This window comes from Pteropus medius, unplaced genomic scaffold (assembly GCF_902729225.1).
Source record: "Pteropus medius unplaced genomic scaffold, Ma_sr-lr_union100, whole genome shotgun sequence".
NCBI classification, from domain to species: domain Eukaryota; kingdom Metazoa; phylum Chordata; class Mammalia; order Chiroptera; family Pteropodidae; genus Pteropus; species Pteropus medius.
The window spans coordinates 1,581,544-1,603,876 of NW_024354498.1; the positions used below are offsets into that span (position 1 = coordinate 1,581,544).

The 22,333-nt window shown below is 38.9% G+C and overlaps 1 protein-coding gene and 1 pseudogene across 1 annotated transcript in view; both read right to left on the reverse strand.

Moving 5' to 3' along the window:
* PHEX (phosphate regulating endopeptidase X-linked) overlaps nt 1–22,333 on the reverse strand; it is a 173,054-nt gene that overhangs the window by 92,963 nt on the left and 57,758 nt on the right. The window contains exons 11-12 of the mRNA XM_039852264.1: nt 20,223–20,351; nt 1,195–1,296 (exon numbers count right to left, since the gene is read on the reverse strand). Of these exons, the coding sequence (XP_039708198.1) occupies nt 1,195–1,296; nt 20,223–20,351 (231 nt within the window). The remainder of the gene's footprint in view (nt 1–1,194; nt 1,297–20,222; nt 20,352–22,333) is intronic.
* LOC120594365 (uncharacterized) lies at nt 14,433–14,551 on the reverse strand (annotated as a pseudogene).

Here is a 22,333-nt window from a genome sequence, read left to right on the forward strand (position 1 = left end):
CTTGCTCTTGGTGTTGTACATTCTATGAGTCTGGACAAATGTATAATGACATATATCCACCATTACAGTATCATACAGAGTAGTTTCACTGCCCTAAAAATCCTCTCCCTCTTTGTTTCTTGACCATGAGGCAAATATTTTGTGCTAAGTATTACTCACTATGCCCCTAAGCAGTATTCCCTGGGCCTGCACAGCAATATGAATGACCAGGGAGACTGATTATCACAGATGTTCATACTGCACCCTTGACTCACTAAATGAGATTTTGTTGGGGAGGGGTCCAGAAAGCTCTAGAGTATCTGGGCACCCCAAGTGGTTGCTGTCTTAAGAAAAGTTTCTAAAGAACATCTCTAAAGAAGAGATCTCCCAGCTGCAGAGCAGCATCCATTAAGAATGGATTTCAGAGTCTCCCAGCTGCAGAGTAGCAGCCATTATGAATGCAACAGGTGTTCCCTACACACTTGCGCTCCAGCTGTATCAGAATACCTAGAATTCAAGACGGGTGCCATTCTTTACTTTTCGACAGCATGGCTGCTGAATACTTTTCTCACTTATTCCCTTATCTCGGTGCTTAGTACCAGAAAATTTTACAAGGCCTAGAAAGTGTCCAGTTCTATTAGGAAATATTTTTGTATTGCTACACAATGGTCTACCACTGGTCTGCAGTTTACAACCATGCTATTGGATCATCCATACAAAATGATAGCTTAGAATGTAAATCTGCCCGGTTACAGGAAAGGATTTGCCTGAGGACATTTGTACACATCATGCAGAGAGCAGAAGAACACACAGCCAATATGGGTTTTTCTTCTTTGTGCCTTGAGGGCTCTTCTGCCAACTGCTCCCCAAGGCTCCCCACTGCTCTGCATTCTGCCATAGCCAATGATGGTTTATGGCAAAATTTGCTGGGCAGCAAGCCATGTGGCTCTTACAGATGGCAATTAGGAGAGAACGAAAGACTGAATTACAAGATGTTTGAAAACACAGTTCGAAAAAGAAAAGTCAGATCTTATTTTCGCTTACCTGCTGGCAATGAAATCTATGTATTCATTCCCCAGACAGACACCTAACTCTGGGTTCATATGCAAGCAACAGCTCAGTCAATATAAAAATGAACAGCACAATGTCAAGCACGAAAAATCATTACACCAAAAGTTGGGGTTTCGTGTTTTTTTCTTCAAAAGGAATCCTTACCTTTTCTTTGGCTTTCCTTTTGGTCCCTGCATCCATCCACTCATTTTCTTTCTCCAGCATGTCAATAAAGGCCCAGCGAACACCCTCGATCAATTCCTCCATCTATAAAAAATACCCAAAGAGACAGGTCAAAAAGCAAGAAGCTTCAGACGAAGTTTTCTGGGCAACAAGAAATAGTTCAATGCTAAGCATGGTGGGAAAGAGGTTCCTTTCAGCTTGACTCCATACTCCAGCAACATTTCTTTTCCCAGGAAAAAGTTTCTTACCCTCTACCACTTGAAGATAACTAACTAACCATTTCTCTCCATAAGAGCAATGATTAGCCCATCCTTATCAAGGAAGCAACTAATTCCAACAGTTTAATGAGGGTTTGAAAGAGATAAAGACATGGGCTATGTATTTCAGACAGGTATTAAAGAAGAAAGAGAGTAAACAGTTGAAAGAGATACTGTTAACAAAGAAACAGGCAGAGAGAGCTAGCTCCCCAACAGACACTCCCCCAACATCAATCAGACTCATGTCAGGACCCCAGTTCTTTCCAAATTTAGTGCCAGTGGTTAAACCAAATGCTTGACTGTTCTCTGTCATCTTCCTGCTCTCCTCTCTACTGCCTTGCAGCTCATAAAAGTCTAATGTTATTTCAAATCTAAAATAGTAGGTCTAAAAGGGAGTGCCACAGAAAGGCTGTCTTCTGAAAGACCTGTTCCAGAGTGCTTCAACAGTGAGACCACACTCGCATTGATGATGTCTTCGCCTAGCTTTTCTTCCAGTATTTGTGTATCAGCAGAGATGACTTGGGGGAAGAGAGATTCTAACACTTAACTTCAGAGGCCCATATGGAACAGTCTGGTGAGGCCCTGCCTGTTTATGGGTGCAACCCTCTCGAAATTCCACTCTCCTCCAGAGATGCTTTGGTTTCCTTAATAGGACACTCAAGGAAGAATAAATACTGGGTTTCGCACCAGAATTAAAATTTTCATTTGAGATTATGGGGTTGTAAATCCATTTTTAATTCTAGAAGGAAAAAAGTTTAGACATTTCCTTGGTTCTGTAATGAATTGCCGGCACAAAGCTCAAAATAATTTTTTTTCTGTTTAATAAGTTTTCAGCTATGTTTTCAGTTCAATAACAGTTGTAAGGGAACCAGAGCTGTAAATCAGTAGGCTGGGTTCCATCGTATGTAAATAAGAACAAACAACAGATGGAAAGGGGGGAGAGGAGAACGTCACAGCTATTTCTTCCCAACTTAGTAAAAACATTAAAAGAAGAGAAATCACAACTTTGGATTGGGGCTTGATAAAAACATGAAATGATAGAAAAGCAAAGGCCCTTTAAAATGATTAAGTCAGCAGTCCTCAACCTTGTCCATAATCTGGGATCTTTGCGGGGAGCTTTAAACAATCCTGAGGGCTGGGCATCGGCATGCTGATGCCACTGGTCTGAGTGAAGCCAGGCATGGAGAGTTTTAAAAGCTCCCAGGTGACTTAATGTGCAGACAGGGTGGAGACCCACTAGCTCTATGGGAAGCCACTGTTTTACAGGTAAGGAAATAAAAGTCAAGGGAATCCATCTGTTCCAGCTCTTACAACTAGAGAAAGTCAGAGCCAGGACCCCACCACAGAGCTAAATGAAAGTCATGAGCTCAGAACTCCTAGGAGCCACAGAGCTGTCCCTCATAAATCAGAGGAAAATGCTAGGGAAGTAGAAGAGAACCAACAGAGAGATGCAGAAGTTAACATTTCAAACAGAAAACTCACGCAAGGAGGGTGTTGAAATGACACGGAAATCTCCAGGGACTAGATCTTTTGCCTGTGCAGTCACCAGAACCCCTAAGTCTTTATGACCTCATCATGTAGCAACACACATCAGCCAGCCTATCACCTTCACGGAAAAAGAGAAATAATAAATACCTTCCCAAACCAGGGAGGGGTAATCAGGATGGAAAGTAGTGGGTGGATCGATTTGAGATTCGCTGACCAAATCAATAAAAGCAAGTGGTTAATTTGTATGTGGGAAGGTGAAAAAAGTGGGGAGAGTCAGATTAATTCCCGGGCTTCAAATGCAGGAAACTAGGTGGATGCTGCTGCCATTTTCTAAGACTGGGAATGTTGGAAGAGAAAGAACTGGGGACAGAGGCCAGACATCAGTGGGATGAAGAGTGCATGAGAAGTGGAGACAGCAGGCCTGGAGAGAAAGCAGAGACAGAGTAGAAGTGGATAAAGGGTTATGAGAGGGAGCTGAGGGTTTGGCGTTTGGGTTGTGTATATATATTTGTTGCTGCTGTTACTGCTGCTGCTGTTACAGCTGTTGACCATGTGAGAGATTTGACTGTTTAAATATTGATAGAAATACAATAACAAGAAAGAAAACAATAAGAAAACAACCTGACTTAAAAATGGGCCCAATGACACCTCACCAAAGAAGACATACGGATGGGAAATAAGCCTATGAAAACATTCTCCACATCGTGTCACTGGGGAAACGCAAACTAAAACAACAAGGAGATACAACTACACTCCTATTAGAATGGCCAAAATCTACAACATGGACAACACCAAATGCTGGGGAAGATGAGAAGCAATAGGAACTCGCAGTCATGAGAATACAAATGGTACATCCACTTTGGAAGACAGTTACATGATTTCTTACAAAATTAAACATACTCTTATTATATGATCCAGCAATCATACTATTCACATAAAGAAAGGAGTTGAAAATTTATGTCCACATAAAAACCTGCACATAGATGTGTATAGCAATTTTATTCATAAGTGCCAAAACTTGTCCTTCAACCAACATGTCCTTCAGTAGGTGAATGGTGACAATGGAATATTATTCAGTATTAAAAATAAGTGAGTTATCAAACCATGAAAAGACATGGGAGAACATTAAGTGCACATTACTAAGTGAAAGAAACCAATATGAAAATACTACATACTGTATGATTCCAACTATATGACATTCTGTAAAAGGCAAAACTATGGAGACAATGAAAAGATCAGTGGTTCCCACAGGTGGTGGTGGGGAGAAGATGAATAGGCAGAGCACAAAGGATTTTTAAGGTAGTGAAAGTACTCTGTATGGTATTATAATGATGGATAGATGTCAGTATACTTTTGTCCAAACCCAAGAGTGAACCCTAAGGTAAACTATGGACTTTGGGTGATTATGATGTACTCATGTAGGTTCATCTTTGGCAAACAAATGTACTGCTCTGGAGAGTGATGTCGGTAATGGTGAAGACTACATGTGTGGGGTCAGAGGGTATCTAAAAAATGTCTATACATTCCTCTCAATTTTGCTATAAATCTCGTACTGCTCTAAGAAAATAAAATCCTTTTAAAATAGAGAGGGACCATGCTGACAGAGGATCCAGTGAGGAGGAAGATACTGAAAATGTGGAAGAAAAAAAAAAGACATGAATAGTCCTTGAGAGGACAATGGGGAGCATGATCCAGAGAATACAGCTGAACCTTGAACAACATGGGTTTGAACTGCACAGGTCCACATACACGTGATTTTTTAAATATAACACAAGTTTGAACTATGGGGGGTCGACATGTGTGGATTTAAACATTTTTAAATCTATGTATAAGTGAACCCATGCACTTCAAACCCACATTTTCAAGGGTCAACTGCATATGGAAGGATTCACCTTAGATATGAGACAGAATTGTGAGGAAAGAAGGATAAAATGATGGAATGGATGCAGAAGAATCTATAGATTAGATGGTAGCAGGTTGAGAGTCTTTTCTCCATGAAATAGGAGCATGATCTTCTGCTAAAAGGCAGGTTTCTTTAAAGTTCAATTTCTTCACACCGCTATGTGCATAAACATAGTGGTAGGGAGAGGGCTATTTACAGATGAAGACAGAGGCCAATGAAAGGTTTCCCCTCAATACCCTAGCCAACACATAGCAATAAAAGCTCAACACACCCCAGGAAAATATTTATTTGGAGTAAGGAGTACAAAAACTAACCTACTTTCATTACAGCTTAAAATAAATAAAATAAATTAGTTAATTAAATAAAACAAAATAAGCACTCTCCAAGCCAAAGAGATCTTTGGTACATATGTATTTTGGAATTTTTGGATTTCCACAGTGACTCTTCTTAAGGTCATTTTGCCCCTATTCTCTTTGGAGCATTTTTATGGTGTATTTATTAAAATGGGATGAGTGCTTCCACATACTTCTAAGCAGCTTGGTTTCATAGGACACTCCCTGGCCATTCCTGGATGTCATAATGACTATCAAATTCATTAATATTTTAAGCATTTTGCATAGGTTTTCAAAGCTCTCTGTTCCCTGCTGCTTGGCATGCCAAATGGAAATAAAAACAGGCAAAAAGATTTCAGCCTACTGCCAGGATGAAGAATACAAAGAGTTGACTCATATGCAGCTTCCTTTTTCCTCTTCCTTTCCTCCTTGCCCCTCTCCCCTCTGCCTATCACCTGTATCTTCTCTAAATCCATGCTTGGTAACTCAATTTTTGTGGCCTTCTTACAGATGTCAAAACCCAAGTAGTAATCACTTCTCTCTTTGCTATTCCATGAGCCTCAATTGGTCTCTGCCCTAGTCTTCCCAGGTGCCACCACTCCGTGCACCAGGCCCCAATACAGGATCTCAATTTTTCCTTTTTTGCAAACTTTACAGATTATATAATATTTTCTGTGAAATGATGCTGTACTACCAGAGCAGACTCCAAGAATAAGGAAAATCTTTGAAGGTATTTAATATCATTAGTTGGCATGTCAATGCAAATAAGAGAAACAATGATTTCAGCATGCTGAAACTATTAAGATTAATCACTGAACACTTTTGATTTTTATCTTTAGACTACTCTACAGCATCACATAATAACGTCACCTTAAGTCACGTTCCCTAAGGCAGCAACAGCCTGCTATAATTCTCAAATTAAAAAAAGACATAAATAGTATTTCTTCACCAAACCTTGACCTATTGGCCCAACCAGGCAACATATAACATTAATAGAAATCATTTAAAGTAGAAGCCATAGGGTGGAGTTATCCATAGAAAATATTTACTGAGAGTCAAAAATCAAAATATAATATAAACATTAATTCAAGTGTTACTATGATAAAAAAATATACCCCATTCAGGATAAGGGCCCTCTAGGCAAAGCAGCATTTTGTTAAGCATCTATTTCAGATTTTATAGATCTATACTGTGAAATTATAGTTCATTTGAATAGTCCATGGGCAGTTGTTGGTTCTTTTCCTCAACCAGTGTTATTTAAAAATGGATTCCCCTTTTCATTCCTTGCACCTCAGTATTTTACTCATAGTGTTCTACATCAAACACCAGACACTGGTGAGTCACGCAAGCATATGCATGCACCAGTTACCCTTCCAGCAAAGGCTTTTTTTAAATGAGATTCTCCTATCTTAGTAAATTACAAATTATCTCACCTGTTGCTCTTTTGATTTCTCTTTACCCTTTCTCCCATCACATGGGCATAGAAACTCTGTGTTTTGTATAAATGGGTCAAGACGGTTTGATTAATGCACTTGAAGGAACATATGCCAATACAGGCATACTTCATTTTATTGTACTTTGCTTTAGTGCACTTTGTAGTCATTGCATTTTCATCAGCATTGCCACAAGATCCCCACCCCGCCCAGCAAAAACATTGTGACTTACTGAAAGCTCAGGTGATGATTAGCGCTTTTTAGCAATACAGTATTTTTAACTAAGGTATGTACATTGTTTTTAGCCATAACACTGCTGCAAATTTAATAGATTACAGTATAGTATAAACATAACTTTTATACGCACTGGGAAACCAAAAAATTGTGTGACTTGTTTTATTGCAATACTCGCTTTATATCGGTAGTCTGGAATCAAACCTGCAGCATCTCTAAGGTATACCAGTACTGCTTTGAGGAGGAGTCAGATCATCCCATTGTCAATTGTAGTTTCCTTCAAAGCTTTGTCTCTGGCAATAAAGAAATCCTACATGGCCAACTCAGATCCCAGCTCATACGCATGACTCCCAAACACTTAAATCCACACTTTCAGTCCCTTCTCTGAGTTCCTGTTAGGCTTATATTCAGAATATAAGTGAGTGTTCAATTGCCACTTATATATATTTGGTTTGCCCAACAGTAAGCTTGGAGGACAAGAATCATGATTTAGATCAAATAAGATCATGGATATGTAAGCAAACTAATAAGCAGTGAAGGAGAAGAGGATTCGCCAGCCCAAAATAAGCCTTTCTGGCATAAGGACTATTGTAGACTTATTATGTTTAAGAAACAGCAGACACAAGAAAAGCTCTAAAACTGAGTAGAAGTTACCCTTTTGTAAGAGATTTACATTTATAAGGGAAATCTCCATTTGTAAGGATGTCTCCCTCTCCATACCAAGAAAAGGATGATGACTCAATCTCTAGAAACTGTCATCACTGGAGAAGGCAAGGACTTAAATCTGCCTAACAACCTTGCCCTTGTTTACTGTGCTTTTCCTGGTCACCTCCCCACCAATATCTCGTCTTTAGCTGGAGATGGTATTTAAGGTGGTGGCTTGGGCCATTTCAAAGAGTTACTCAGTTTTCCTGGATCTCTCCCATGTACGGAGGAGGTATACATGTTAACTAAACTTCTGTTTTCCTCCTGTCACTCCTGTTAATCTATCTTTTTAGTACAGAGGGGTCTCCACAAGAACCTAGAAGGACAGAGGTAATATTAATTTTTCCTCCCCTACTATGTTCTGTAAATTTAAAGTTGCTAGTTTTACAATTTCATGTCTCACGTATTTTTCACAGGATATAATTTCATCTTTCATATAACACATATAGCAGATGCTCAGTAAATACAAGTTGATTTATGCTTTTAAAAACCTCTAGTGGGTATCTAGCAAAGAAGTGAAATTGAAGCAAATATTGTTTATATATGCTAATGTATAACAGTTATTCCAACAGTTATTCCAAATATAAATTTTACTGGAAATCAAATGACTCAGTAAGTTACCACAGTCCATTCTAAGATTGGTGATGCCAGTATGATATACGACAGATGGCTAATAATGGTTTATACATGTATGTGTATTAGAAATAATTATAGGCTGATAGCGTTCTTTTAAAAAGAAAAAATCTTCAATGTTGAGTATGTGCATTAATTTTAAAATAATGTAACTTTAGTGAAATCCTTAAAAAGGTATAATGTTGAATAGATTTTCCTCTTTAAAAATTTAGAAATTATAAGTAGTATCTTAATAAAACTAAGATTAAAAAGTCTCCAGCATCCCCATTGATCTAGAGCAGGGCAACATTCCTTAAGTTATAACCACTCAATTAGTGAATGTGAAAAATGGAAATCAGTATCATTAATTTATATGGTTAACCCTGAAGAAATAGGTTGCAATCTCAGGGAAGTTCCTAGAAGTTTTCTTTCTGGCAATTTACTAGAAATATGGACATTAAATAAATCAATGCACCAATAAATATTAAATATTGACTCATTGTTTATATTGTAACTATTTATTAAAATGAATTTGAATTGACACCTCATAAAGACAAAATAATGCCATTAAAATAAAAAGTAAAGAAGAGACCCATATTGAGACAGTAGAAGTGGTAAAGCCAGAAAAACTAAGAATAGTTAGAAAATACTGAGGTTTCTGGCAGCCAAGTGAGCTAATAAAACAAATCAAACCAGTTTATCAGGATTAAAAAACTTGCATGGCTATTAAACATGTCGGCAAAAGGAAAAAAAATCAAGTTATTTGAGCCCCAGACATTCTATAAAGCATGTTAGTCTAGTGGTGCAGGAATTTAGCATGCCCTTCCACCAAAAAACCTAAGACCGCGGAGGAGGTAATAAGGAATAAAATCCTATTTACTGGATATGAACAGATAGACTGTGTTCTAATTTTATAACTGGTCTTTTCCTGTTTCTCACTTTCCATCTCTGAGAGGGAATGGAACAGAGACCAGAATAACATTTAGAAGTCAACCAGTCTCATAACAGGCTAGCCTTTGGCTGTGGGTAAACTGCCCCCAGCCTGGTCACTTCCAAAATTCAGTTCTGTTGGAGGGTGTAAATGCTTGCTTTCAGTGAATGAATTTCCAGTACATGGTCTTTGCAGTCCACAGATCTCATCAGATCTGCTTGACAAGATGATGGCCGATAATATGTGGCAAAGGCAATAGTGTCCAATGTTATCCAGAGATGTAGACAACAAACAAGAAAGGCAAGCCAAATGTGTCATCATTGTGGCAGCATACTCAAGGACAAGAGCAAGAGTAGTGTCTACACTTATATCAAAAGAATTCCCAATGAGATCTAAACTATCTGTTTGGCTGGATGTCACTTTATCAAAGGCTGCTTAAAAAGAGTTGTCAGGATTATGGTCTGACAACATTTCTTATAACAAGATTTAGCCCATACAGAATTGTGAAACCTGAATCTGTTATAGAAATTATATTTGGCTCTTGAGTAGTTTCATGAGACTCTCCTATGAGCCAGACTTAGCATTAAATGATAGAGCAGGTTTTGGAATGTGGCCCGGGCACAAGCATTAAAAGGATCTTTATCCCAACTGAAAGCTACTACACTGGGGCATGTATGCAGGACTAGGAACAGCAAAAACCCCGGGCGCCTCCCAAACTCTCAGTCTTTCTAAGAGAAATCAGAAAAAAAGGAGATCTCAGTGTAGGAGAGCTGCCACGGTTCGTGCCAAGGACTTTGATGGTATGAACTCTCTCATTCTGATTAATCTTAGGCGAGTAATAACAGAAGCTAACACTTACTAGGCACCAGGCATTGTGTGAAGGCTCCCACATGGGGTATCTCACTTGGTCCTCACCACAAAGCCACAAGGTAACCCCCTTCATCTGCAACTTCACTTTCCGTGGTTTCAGTCACCCACGATCAACCATGGTCCAAAAATATTAAACGGAAAATTCCAAACATAAACGATTCATAAGTTTTACCTTGTGTGTTGTTCTAAGTAACATGATGAAATCTCGTGCTGTCCCACATGGGACATGCATCGCCCCTTTGTCCAGAGGATTTACACTGTATATACTTCCCACCCATTAGCCACTTAGTAGACATCTTGGTTATCAAATCTAGTCAGTTATCAGAGAGAGATCATATTCACATAACTTCTACCACAGTATATTGCTAAAACTGTTCTATTTTATTATTAGTTATTGTTGTTAATCTTACTGTAACTAATTTATAAATTAAACTTTACTATAGGTATGTACGTACAGGCCTATCTCATTTTGTTGCACTTTGCTTTACTGTGCTTCAGAGGTTGTGTGTTTTTCTAATTGAAGGCAAGACCCTCCACCAGCAGAAAGATTACAACTCACTTCATTTGTGATACTCCCTTTATTACGGTGGTGTGGAACCAAACCGTAATATCTCTGAGGTTTGCCTGTACAGAAAAAACCATAGTATGTATGTATGTATGGCTTGGTACTATCCACGGTTTCAGGCATCCACTGTGGGGGTCTTGCAATACATACCCCACAGATAAGGGGAGACTACTGTACTATTTGTATCCCTACCTGTGATTCACTGCAATGGGGTTTTAATTCTACACCCCTTCCTTTATCCATGCTCTTTACTGTGTGGCTTTGCAGTTCCTTTTGCTAAAAATGCAAAGTCTATTTCCCTGCTCTGTCCATCTGGACCGGCCTTGTGGCTTGCTTTGGCCAAAAGAATGCAGATATGACATGCCAATTCTGAGCCTGGGCCTCAAGAGGCCTCACAAGTTTCTGTTTGCTCACTTGCACCTCTGCCATCACTGTAAGAACATGCCCAGACTAGCCAAGCTGAAGGAATTAAAACACCTGGAGCAGAGCCAAGTCATCCTGATCACCTCTGCTGAAGCCAACCTAGACCAGCCAATCCCCCAGACATTCGAGAAGCCCAGCCAAAATAAGCAGGGCTGCTCAGAGGAACACCAACTGACTCCAGATGCATCGGCAGTAACTGCATATTGGTGAAGCCCACTGAGGTTTTGTGATTGAGCATTACGCAGCATTATTGTAGCAACAGAAACTCATGTACCATTTATAAACAGAAAGACAGAGGTGCAAAGAGGGTAACTAACTTGCCCAAATCAATAAGCGTAGAGCTGGGATATGAGATGCTAATGCGACTTTGCAGGAAATCGGATGTAATTTCTATATAAGGGCAATATTTTATAACTATATTTAAAAGCCCTTTCAAAACTCGAATCATTTTCATTTGCCTTAATTAAGACAGGTCTTCAGCAAAGACTGAGAGAAACTTATCTTGACATCGTAGCTGATAACCCTGACAAACAGAAAGAGAGACACTTGGTAGCTAGAGAGAATATCCTTTCTTTGCATGACTTGTGTTGAAGGGAGTTTTATCTTCATCTGTAGAATAGCTGTACTGAAAGCAACCCTCACGAGTGGCAGCATCTACAAAGAACGAAGCAGCCCTCAGTATAAGAGCATCGCTATAATGCATGACACTGACTTTCATGTGACTTCTGCAGCAATCTTAGAGTTATATCGCATTTACTCAACCACTGAGAGAAACGGTGAGTACGGGAATTGGAAAACTTGAATATTAATGGCAGTACATCAATTCAATTACCTTGGCTCAGTAATGAAGTAAACTCCTAGTTTATGGAGGTTGCAAGTGCAAACTCCACCACTGCAATTGGACCCACATGGGTACTTAAGTCTTCGGCACCAGCTGCAGCAGCATGGGGTGGGAGGAGAAACCTGTTCTTGGGATAAGAATTACTACAGGAGCAGCTCAGAAAATTGGAAGATACTGTAGGTCATCTATTTCATTACTTTGGGACATGGACAATGTCTTTATCATAAAGGGAAAAAAGAATAAGCTACTAGAGTACAGGAGAAATTAGTGAATTGTTTTTACAAAGTAAAGTTTTAATTCTTCACTCAAGTCTATATTTGAAATGTAATAAAAGATTTGTTCCTCTTTAACTAGATTAACCTTCTGTATACACAACGTTTTAATGTATTACAAGAGACCAGTTGACTTTAGCTCTGATTTGAGGATTTACAAAAACTCTTCTTGACCAAACTTGAGTCATGATCCTCTAAGCCCTCTCCTTTACAAGGCCTCGACCTTGGCTCCAATCCTGTCCTTGCCAGGCCTGCATAGCCCAGTTTTAGCAAGAATCCTGGTAAGTACTTTAAAGAGAATCCTTCACCCTTGATATCTGAGCACCGTCCACATCTGGTCAAATTCCTCGTCCCCTACTCTTGATATCTGAGCACCATGGCCTGTCTTCAGCAAAAGTTCCCTGGCCCTTGATATCTCCTCTTAGTAATTTTCCATCCACTGACCCCCTCGCCTGCTCGCTGGCCATAAATTCCCAGCTGTCATTGCTGTATTCAGAGTTGAGCCCGATCTCTCTCTTCTGCTGTGAAAGTCTTCATGCCTTTTGCAATAATCTAAATAAAGTCTTGCTTACCATTTTAACAAGTATTGAAATAATTTTTTTCTTTAACAGGGTTCACCCTGTAACAAAACCACAGAAAATTTGAGGGAGCAGCAAAAAGATGCCTATTGGCAGAGTTGAGATATATGAATAAAGTAGTTTGGGGACACAGTATCTATAATGCAATAAAATGATATGGTTTAATAATTCAGCCAAAAATGTTCAAATGGGAACTCCAAATTCACTGAATTTTCTAGAAACCACAGTTAAACAGAAAGGGGTTTTTTTGGTTTTTTTTGGGGGGGGTTGTTTTTGTTTTTTTTTGTTTTTTTGCTTTAACAGTTAGAAAATTGTTCTTGGATGTATATGTTCACATTTCTGCCTTAGTAACTAAAGAACGGTAAACATTTTTTAAAGACTTTTTTGATGAGAAATCTTACAGAGCTTTGCATCACCATGCCAAACATCAGAGACCACTTCTCAGAATGATATATGTAAAAAATACTGGAAATCGAGCTCAGTGTGTGACTGAGCCAAAGATATACGTCAAAGGTTGCTCTTAGATGAAATCGCTGATAAACTTACTTCTTATTGTCTGTCTTTCCTCTAAAAATTATATGAACACAAAAATGCAATGTCTACATACTGGATCTGATTTAAAATTTCAAATGTATTTTAAATGTCTTTAAAATATTGAAATACTAGAAGCAAAATCTATTCCAACTGTTTCCTATCTTTAAATGCTAAGTAACAGAAAATGTGTGTATTTTTTATAAGATCTTAATATATGAGTAAATAATTTCCTGATAGGGGTGAATTAATTATAGGAAAAGCCACAAAGTCTCCTCATAATGACTGGTCTCTACATTCTAGTCATAAAAATGGTGAAATTTAAGTGTTTTCCAGAGAGAAGGAAGGGAATAAAACACTGGCTTAAAGCCAGATTGTCTGGGCTTGAACCCTACTTAAACCACTTTCAAGCTGTATGATCTTGGGGAGTTAAATTCCCTAAGCTTCAGTTTCCTCATCTGGAAAATGGGGGCAGTAATAGCAGTTATAAGGCCATTGTGAGGATTAAATGAGTTAACACATTGAAAGCACTTAGAAGAATGCCAGGCATCCAGTTAAACCTTAGTAAAAGGTAACTATTTTGTTATCATTGCCAGATTGTTAAAACATTACATCCTGACCATCAGAGTCACACTAAGCCTATGGTGACCAATTCTTCCCTTCCTAGCCATCACTGGTAATCTTCACCTGCCCTCCATGGATGTGGATATCTATCTGGGGGCATTTACTCATATACCACAGATATAAAGTATCATTAATAATAAAAAGAAAATAGAAGAGAAAAATAACAAATAATAACTTTAGACATCCTTCCCTCCCACCCCACACACACACCCCTAATCCTCTCTCCTGTCATGAGCATACAAATCAGTGTGTGCCACAGTGGGACAGGAGCATCATCTCTATTTACAGTGACGATACATCATCAATTCTCTGAGGGAGTCTCACATTCATATCCTGTATATAACTTTCCACAAAAATGACTTGTTAAATGTTTAGCTAATATGTTACATTTTAAAATTATGCACGTTCTTCTTCTAAATGAGATAAAAAATTAAAGAAGTTCTCTGACAGACAAGGTCCTGATTTTTGGTTCTGAAGATTGGAGAGAGAATGTTAGTGTAAAAGGCACAAATGTTATTTTTTTATTTACTTTTTATTTTTAGGCGAGGCAACCCTTGGTTGACCTCACAGATTGCAAGGACCTTGTCAGCTTACAATCCCTTATTCTTTTTTATTTTTTTACACCTACAGCACCTGGTCTTCCTAGATGGTCTCCCATCTAAGTACTAACCAGGCCCGACCCTGCTTAGTTTCCAAGATCAGATGGGATCAGGCTTGTTCACGGTAGCATGGCCGTAGACTACAAATGGTATTATTCCACAAGACATATTCAGATTGGCTTCCAAAGGATTGACCAAGATTTAACGTGGGAGATTTCACATAAAAATCCATATTTCTGACCTTTCTCAAAAAACAAAACACAAACCTAGCAACCCTCAACAGGCATCCAGAATGAAAATACCATGAGTTGAATAGTGGACAGCACTTTTATTCTTATTCACCACTATTGTGTCCCAGACGCTGAGGCCCAGGGGCAATTACCATTCATCACTGCACTTGCCTTGGCTTTTGCTGAGACCCAGCCAGCTTTACTCCTGTACATTATTTAACATTCCTCACTCACTGTGAGGGTATTTGAGTTTGGAAACCCCAGGTTTCACCTTGACTGAGTCCTTTATGCGTTCCAGGCACTGAACGTCTTTAACTTGCAGACTCCACCCACCCAGTCCTTGAGCCAACGAGAAGCCTCTGAGGTACTTACCTCAGACTAGGATCTGGAATTTGTCTCCTCTAAGCAGGTATGCCAGAGAACCTGAAACATCCTCACCAGGTAGCAGCTTGCCTCCAACTCTCACCCCTATTCCCAGGCCATGAATTCTGGTGTTGTTTGATATTAGAACCCAGTGTGAAACCCAGCTGGTCAGGAACCTGGGACCCCAACTTCTTAGTCCTGGCTACAAGCACCTGGGGACTGCTCACCCAGGGACTGAGCCTTGCCACACTGAACTCAAGAGCTCCCTCTTCAGCTCTTTAGTTGAGCACTATCCAATATGGTAACCACTGAAATGTGCCCAGTCTGAATTGAGATGTGCTATAAGTATAAAATCTACATGGAGTTTCAAGGACTTAGCATGAAATAAAGCATATAAACTATCTCATTAATAACCTTTTTATTAATTATTTGGTAAAATATTTTGGATATATTCGATTGAACAATATGTTATTAAAATTAATTTTACCTGTTTCCTTTGGCTTTTGTAATGAGGCTACTAGAAAATGTAAAATTATATAGATGGGCCATATTCAAGTTCTATTGGATAGTGCTACTTTAGGTAACAAAGACAACCATGGTCCAAAGAGTTCTGCAACTCCCTAATCTCGCTCCACCTGCCTGTTCTTCAGGTACAAGGCTGGAAGCCCGTCCCACATGGGTTAAGGCCCTGTCATGCTATTTGAAAGGCAGGAGACTATTCCATATGGCCTCTTTAGGTGGCTTTCTATTGAAGGATTCTCCTTTTTCTACGCTATTCTTCCCATTTCTAATTAAACTTGTAACCCCATTGTTATGTGTAAGTGAATAAATATGTGTCTACACTTGCATATGGGAAGTCATTAGGAAATAGTAATGGGGAATTGTGTGTTTTCCCCAGTGAAAAGGAAAGAGAACTCTGCTAGGTTGGGGGTGGGAGGATGCTTTCTCCTCTACTCCTCTACACAAGAAACCTCAAAGTGAACTGCTCTCTCCCAAACTCTATGACAAAGGGTGCCAACCAGAAGCAGCTGGGCCAACCCTGAAACTAAAAGGCGATAGAAACGGAGATACTGAGGAGAAGCAGGAAGTCCCCTGGAGGAACTTAGGTACCGGTTTTCAAAGGAAAACTGAATAGTTCAGGGGGAGGGAAGCGGGCAGAGGAAACAAGAAGAAGCCTGGAGACCCTCACGCAGGGTTTGGCACAGTCTATTTAAACCAATCTGAATCAGGGAAAGTTTCAATGATCTGAAAATTGAAGTGGTTATTTACACTAATGCAGCAGGCTTTGGTAAATGAAGTACTGATATCCAACTCAACAGCCTGCCCTGCTCACATAAATCGCCAGGGCCAAGTTTCCTGGTGGTTAACTGTTTGCAAACAAATGATGCAAAAGCCTAGCTACTCCAAGTGTGATTGATCCCTGGACCAGCCACATCAGCATCACTTGGAAGTCTGCTGTGAAAATTCTTGGGTCCTACCCCAGAACCGAGTTAAAAAGATCCTTGTTAAAAAGCAATGAGAGCCTTGTGTGATTCCTATACACATTAATGTTTGAGAAGTACCTGAAGTTTAACCTTCTGAATGTATTCATTTGCTTAACAATTTTTTTTTTTTTTTGGTAAATAAAACAATAGCAGCCTTCTCTCTGAGTTAGAGTCTCTGGAATTTGTCCCATTGGGGATCTTCCTGTTTTTCTTTTTCTTTGGCCTGCAGCTAATAATACAAAATGTTTTTCATGTAAATCAGTGATTCCAGGTGGCTCTTGGATGGGAGCCCTGTAACAGGGTATAAAAAGCCAGATACTTCTCTTGTAAGTTTCCTACTTAAGTATTCCCTGAGGCAAATAGTTTTGGCTTAAGGGAGGTAAATAATTTTATGTAAAATAGGTGAGTATCTATGTGACTATCATTCTATCTCATGTCCCATATACATCAAAATAAGGGGGGGATTGCCAAAATCAACTGTTTTAGAATGTCACACCCTGACACATGAAAAAGGGGCTTTCACACCAAAACTGAGAAAAACAAATTAATCCACATACCTTTCATATTACTTAAAATCCTTCTACTGCCAAAAAAGTCCTGCTATATTAAAAGAAAAAAAAAAAAACCTCCACTATCCCTTAATTGTTTTTATATCCTTCCCAGAGCTTACGTTACCACTGTGATTATCTGATAAATCTCAATCCATTTACTCCAACCAAGGAGTGAAAGAAAACACGCAATGGGAATATTAAGTATTTTGAAATAAGACATTAATTCTTCAGTGGAATTATTTGCAAAAAGAAGACTTTTAGGTTTAAATATAAAGTCTCAAATTTGGCTTAATTTTCCAAAGTATCAAAAGACAGCAAAAATCCAAGTAAATATAGATTTTTGGCATTTCAACGCCAACTTCAGTACATAATACATAGTTATGTATTACATATCAATACATAATACCAACCAGTTGGTATTATGTAAAAGCACATAACACCAATCATGTGAATTATCATAATAGACTTTTTTATGTCTCTGCCTTTAAATTCAGTATTTATTAATCATCTGCATCCAAGCTGTTCATATATGTATCTGACTGACTATAATGGATTACTATTAGTGAAGGGAAGCAAAATATACCACTTAAAAATATGCCTCTTTGGCATATTATTTTAGGCTGATTATTTTTGACAGGCTGCAGACACAGGAGAAAACAGTGAGAGAAATCAACATTTATAAGGGAAATTCCATTTATAAGAGAATATGACCCTCTCTGTACCAGAAAGAAGATGGCTAAATCTCTAGAAAATCTTATCAGTACAGAAGGCAAGGACATAAATCTGCATAACAACCTTACACTTGTTTACTGTGCTTTTCCTAGTCGCCTCCCATAACTAGGTGCCCCCTCACCATCTTCGTCTTTAGCTGGGGATGGTATTTAGGTGCTGGCTTGGGCCATTTCAGAGAGTTACTTAGTTTTCCTGGGTCTCTGCCATGTACACAGGAGACATGCATGTTACTAAAATTCTGTGTTTTCCTCTTATTAATATGTCTTTGATTACAGCCCGGAGGGGGCGGTCTCAGCCAAGAACCTAAAAGGGTAGATAAAAAATTATTTTTCTTCCCCGGCATTAATCATGCCTAGATATTTTGCTTCATGCCATCTGTAAAATATAATTCTTCACAAAGAAAATGCACAACAACAACAAAAACGCTGGCTAAATCCAAAATTCTAATGCAAAATACACCCCCTCCTCCAACGCAGCTGAAACAGATAGAGAATGACACACTGCCAAGGTGAGGAATCTCTTTAAATTCATGACCTTTAACCTCACCTAGACCTTTACTGCCTCCAGGCAGCCATACTATATTTCCTCAGTTCACTCACTCTCTCACTCCCCTAGACACTATTCATACTTTCTCTTCTCCCCTCTAACCTTTAACCCCGACCACTGTCTTGAACTCAAGACTCACATACCCTACTGCCTCTTTGACATCTCCACTTGGAAGTCTGAGAACATGTCAAAATAACACAGACAAAACTAAACTCCTGGCCTTCCCACAGTATTCCCCTTATCAGTTGACTTATCAATTGACAGCAACTCCGTATTTTTTTCCATTTAATCAGACTCGAAGCTCTTACTCTCGGATCCTTCATCCAATCTGTCAGGAAATTATGTCGGATCTACCTTTCAGAATGTACTAAGAATCGAACCCCTTCTCACAATTTCCACTGCTACTGCCTGGTTCAAGCCACCATCAACTCTGGCCTGGTCCCTCCGACAGTCTCCTAACTGTCCCCCTGATTCTATCCTTCACCCCTAGAGTCTCTTCTCAACAAAGCATCCAAGATGATTCTCTCAACATAAGTCAGGACACATCAGGCTTCTACTCAAAAGCCTGCAATAGCTCCACCATTTCACTCAGGGTAAAAACTTATATTCTTACAATGGCCTATAGGCTTTATAAAATGCCACCATCCCTGTTACTGCTCTGACCTCAGCACCTACTTCTCTCATCCTCACTCATCAGTATCATTGCGGTATCTGGGCGTCCCGCCAGCAGCCAGGCGCAGCGCCGATTCATTCTGCGCGGAACGAAATAACCGGACATTTTGCGCAGAATCTAGTTCTCTCACCCACTCCTTCAGATCTTTTGCCGGAAATATTACTCACGGTGAACTTCGGCAGTCCGTCCTGTTCGAATCACCAGCCTGCCACGCACACACGCACACGCACACACGCACGCACACACACGCACACACTCACTATATATATATATATATATATATATACTCTCACTCCCTAGTTTCACCTCTTTGCCTCTATCTGCACTTAAGGTCTTTAACATCATCTCCTAAACACACTTGTTAATTTATTCATTGTGTTTTGTATCATCTGTTCGCCCATCCCCCCATTTAGATGTCAACTGAATGAAGTCAGGGATCTTTGTTTTGTTCTCTTATGTATCCCATATGCCTAGAACAGTGCTTGACATGTAATAGGTGTTTGACAAAATATTTGTTGAGTAATTGAAAGAAACTAAACCTCAGCTTTTATTAGATGTATCTGGCTGGGTCATTAATGCCATGACAGCAATTACATAGAGCCAGGGATCATAGGTACATGGACTTTCATGACACTGTTCTTTCCACTTTTCTATGTTTAGAAATTTCCAAAATAAAAGGATTTCTTTTTGTTTATGAAAAAATAGAGAGTGTTTTCTGTGAGATAAATGTCACGCCTCTTTAGTTTTTAGAAAGCAGCGTAAGGAGAGGAAAAAATAACCTGCATCTTAATTCTAATTCTAAGCCACTTAATAGTTGTGAAATATATTACAAATCATTTCATATCTGGGTCACCAGCTTCCTTATCTGTACAACAGAGAGGCCTGACTGGCAAATCTCTACCTTTTGTAATTACGACAATTCAAATATCCAATCATAAAATTATCTAGGCCCCCTTTTTTCGCCTAAGCATAGACGTCACACACTTAAGTTCTATAGGATAAACTCTAACTCTGTGTGGCATGATTTCATGCTTGTTTTCTCGCTTCTGGATTTTCTTAATTTTCATGATGACCGTTCTATGTTTGAGTTTTTAGTTAATACGGTACTACAGCAAAACTGTTATCTAGATTTATTGCTTAAAGAGCAGAAAGGCTGATATTGGCCTGTTGACCTTATCCATGTCAGATCTGGTTAGCTGCCATTGTTTTTATCAGCTGGGGAGCAGCACTTACCATCTCCTTCTTATCTTCTTGGAAGTGCACATCCACAAACATTTTTCCAACAACATAAGGGAGGGCACTTTCGATAAAGTTTACACATTTGTCCCATTGAGGTAACAAAGTTGTGGTCCCCTGGATTACCTGTGGGAGATAATCGACTCAGATTGAGTTTCGCTTGGATAAAATCTATGGCTAAAAAAAAACTCAAACAACCTGAAGAAAACAGTCTACAAAACACTGCATGCCCCAACCCATATTCATGTGTCAGACAGTAGAACCAAAGGTGAAATCAGATTTTAAAAATTCTGCTTGTCCCCAGTTAATACTTAAAACTACATGAAAATATTTTGACAGTGGAAAATAATGTATTTGTCCTCTCCTTCCAATTTTCACCATTAAACCAAGGATTTGGACAATAGCATAGCTTTTCTGCAGTTTGCAGGGATGTGAGGGGAAGCTGTCGAAGTGTCCAGATAGTATTTAATATCTACTAAACTAAAGTTCCACCAAGAAAGGTCTAGAATCAATAGGTGATCAAAGTTCCTGCCCAGTCAGAGTTTCCTTGCTCTTGGTAGTACACTCACAAGGAGAACATGGCCCACTATGAACAATCCAGGAAGCATATTTACAGAGTGTCATAGCAAAGAACATACCAGTAACCAAGTAAAAGACACATGTTAATGTTTTCTCCATCTGTCCTGATTAAACCATTACAAGAAAACATTTACAAATAAGTAAAGAGGTTCCAAAGCGGGAATTGGAAGGCTTGAAGGTTTACTCATGGGGATGAAAGCAAGAAATAAATATTATTTAAGTTGCCCTTGGAGGCTGTGAGTTCGGAGCACTCAAAATGCAAAATCAAGGCAGGCAGTGAGGAACGGAGGCCCTGGGAATAGTGGCCGGAGGAGGCCCTTGAACAATGTTAGACCCAAGTTGTTGATTCAGGGCGAATGGAATTAGCACTTGAATTCATCTATTTTCCTCTACTTTGTGGTAACACAACCCCTCTCAGAGGTAAATAATGAATCTATTTTTAAAACCTCTAGAGAAAGAGACCTTACAACTTTTTTCGGCAGTTCAATATTATATTTAGCACTTCACGTTCAAGAAACATCCCCTCAAATCTAACCTCAAATTTCTCACACACTACTTCTTACACCTCTCTCTCTTATTCTCTTCACAGTAGGGGTTGAAAGCAGCTGGGTACCATCTTTTACGTGATCCATAGGAGTTCAAAACAAGTATGTGCTACTTGTTTTGTAGCTTAACCCTTTGATATGCCCTTAATATGTATAGTTGTTTTATGCTGTTCTCTACAAAACTCGATATTCTAGTGACTTTAAAGAGCCAAAATGTATTCAAAATAATTGTGTTACTCCTCAAGAGTAATGACCCACTAAGAATTTCTGTACTTATCAGTTTCTTCTCTAATAACTGAAACATCTATTAAATGAAATCATAGTTTATAAAATTCATCATTCACGTAACTTCAAATTGAGAGAAAAAGAATACTTTTTAAAAGTCACAAAATCCTTAAAATATTAAAAAGGCCACAAAATCCTGAAGTCCTCTAGTAGTGGGAGAATTACTCAGACAAAAGCCTCTGAAACTCGGATAAGAGTATAACACCTATGTAAGGTGAGAATGAGAGTAGGAGAGAAGCGAAGATCTAAGAGCCAGATTGAGGGGAGTGTTTCAGGCAGCTGAGTGAGGTCTCAGAGGAGATTAGATCTAGGCCTCTTCCACCAAGCAGAGTTAGGACAGATTCAAAGATTGAAGATCAAAGTAAAGTTAAAGACAAAACTCTTATCCTTAAATTAAAGATGAAACTTCACCATCTAATACATATAGTATGCACATTTTGAATATTCAGATTACTGAAAATGAAAGATAATTATACATACATCACTAAGAAATATTAAAACTATAATTACAGTGACCCAGTTAAAAACACTGGGGAAAAATGGAATAAGCTGATAAAAGGTAGAGAGTGAAAACAATGTGACAGTCCCAAGTACTGCCCTAAATATCTGTATATAACCCATCAAAGTAGGGCTTGAGTATACTTTACTATATGTAAGGTTTACCTCAATAAAAAGAAATAAGCAAAAAAAAAAAAAAAA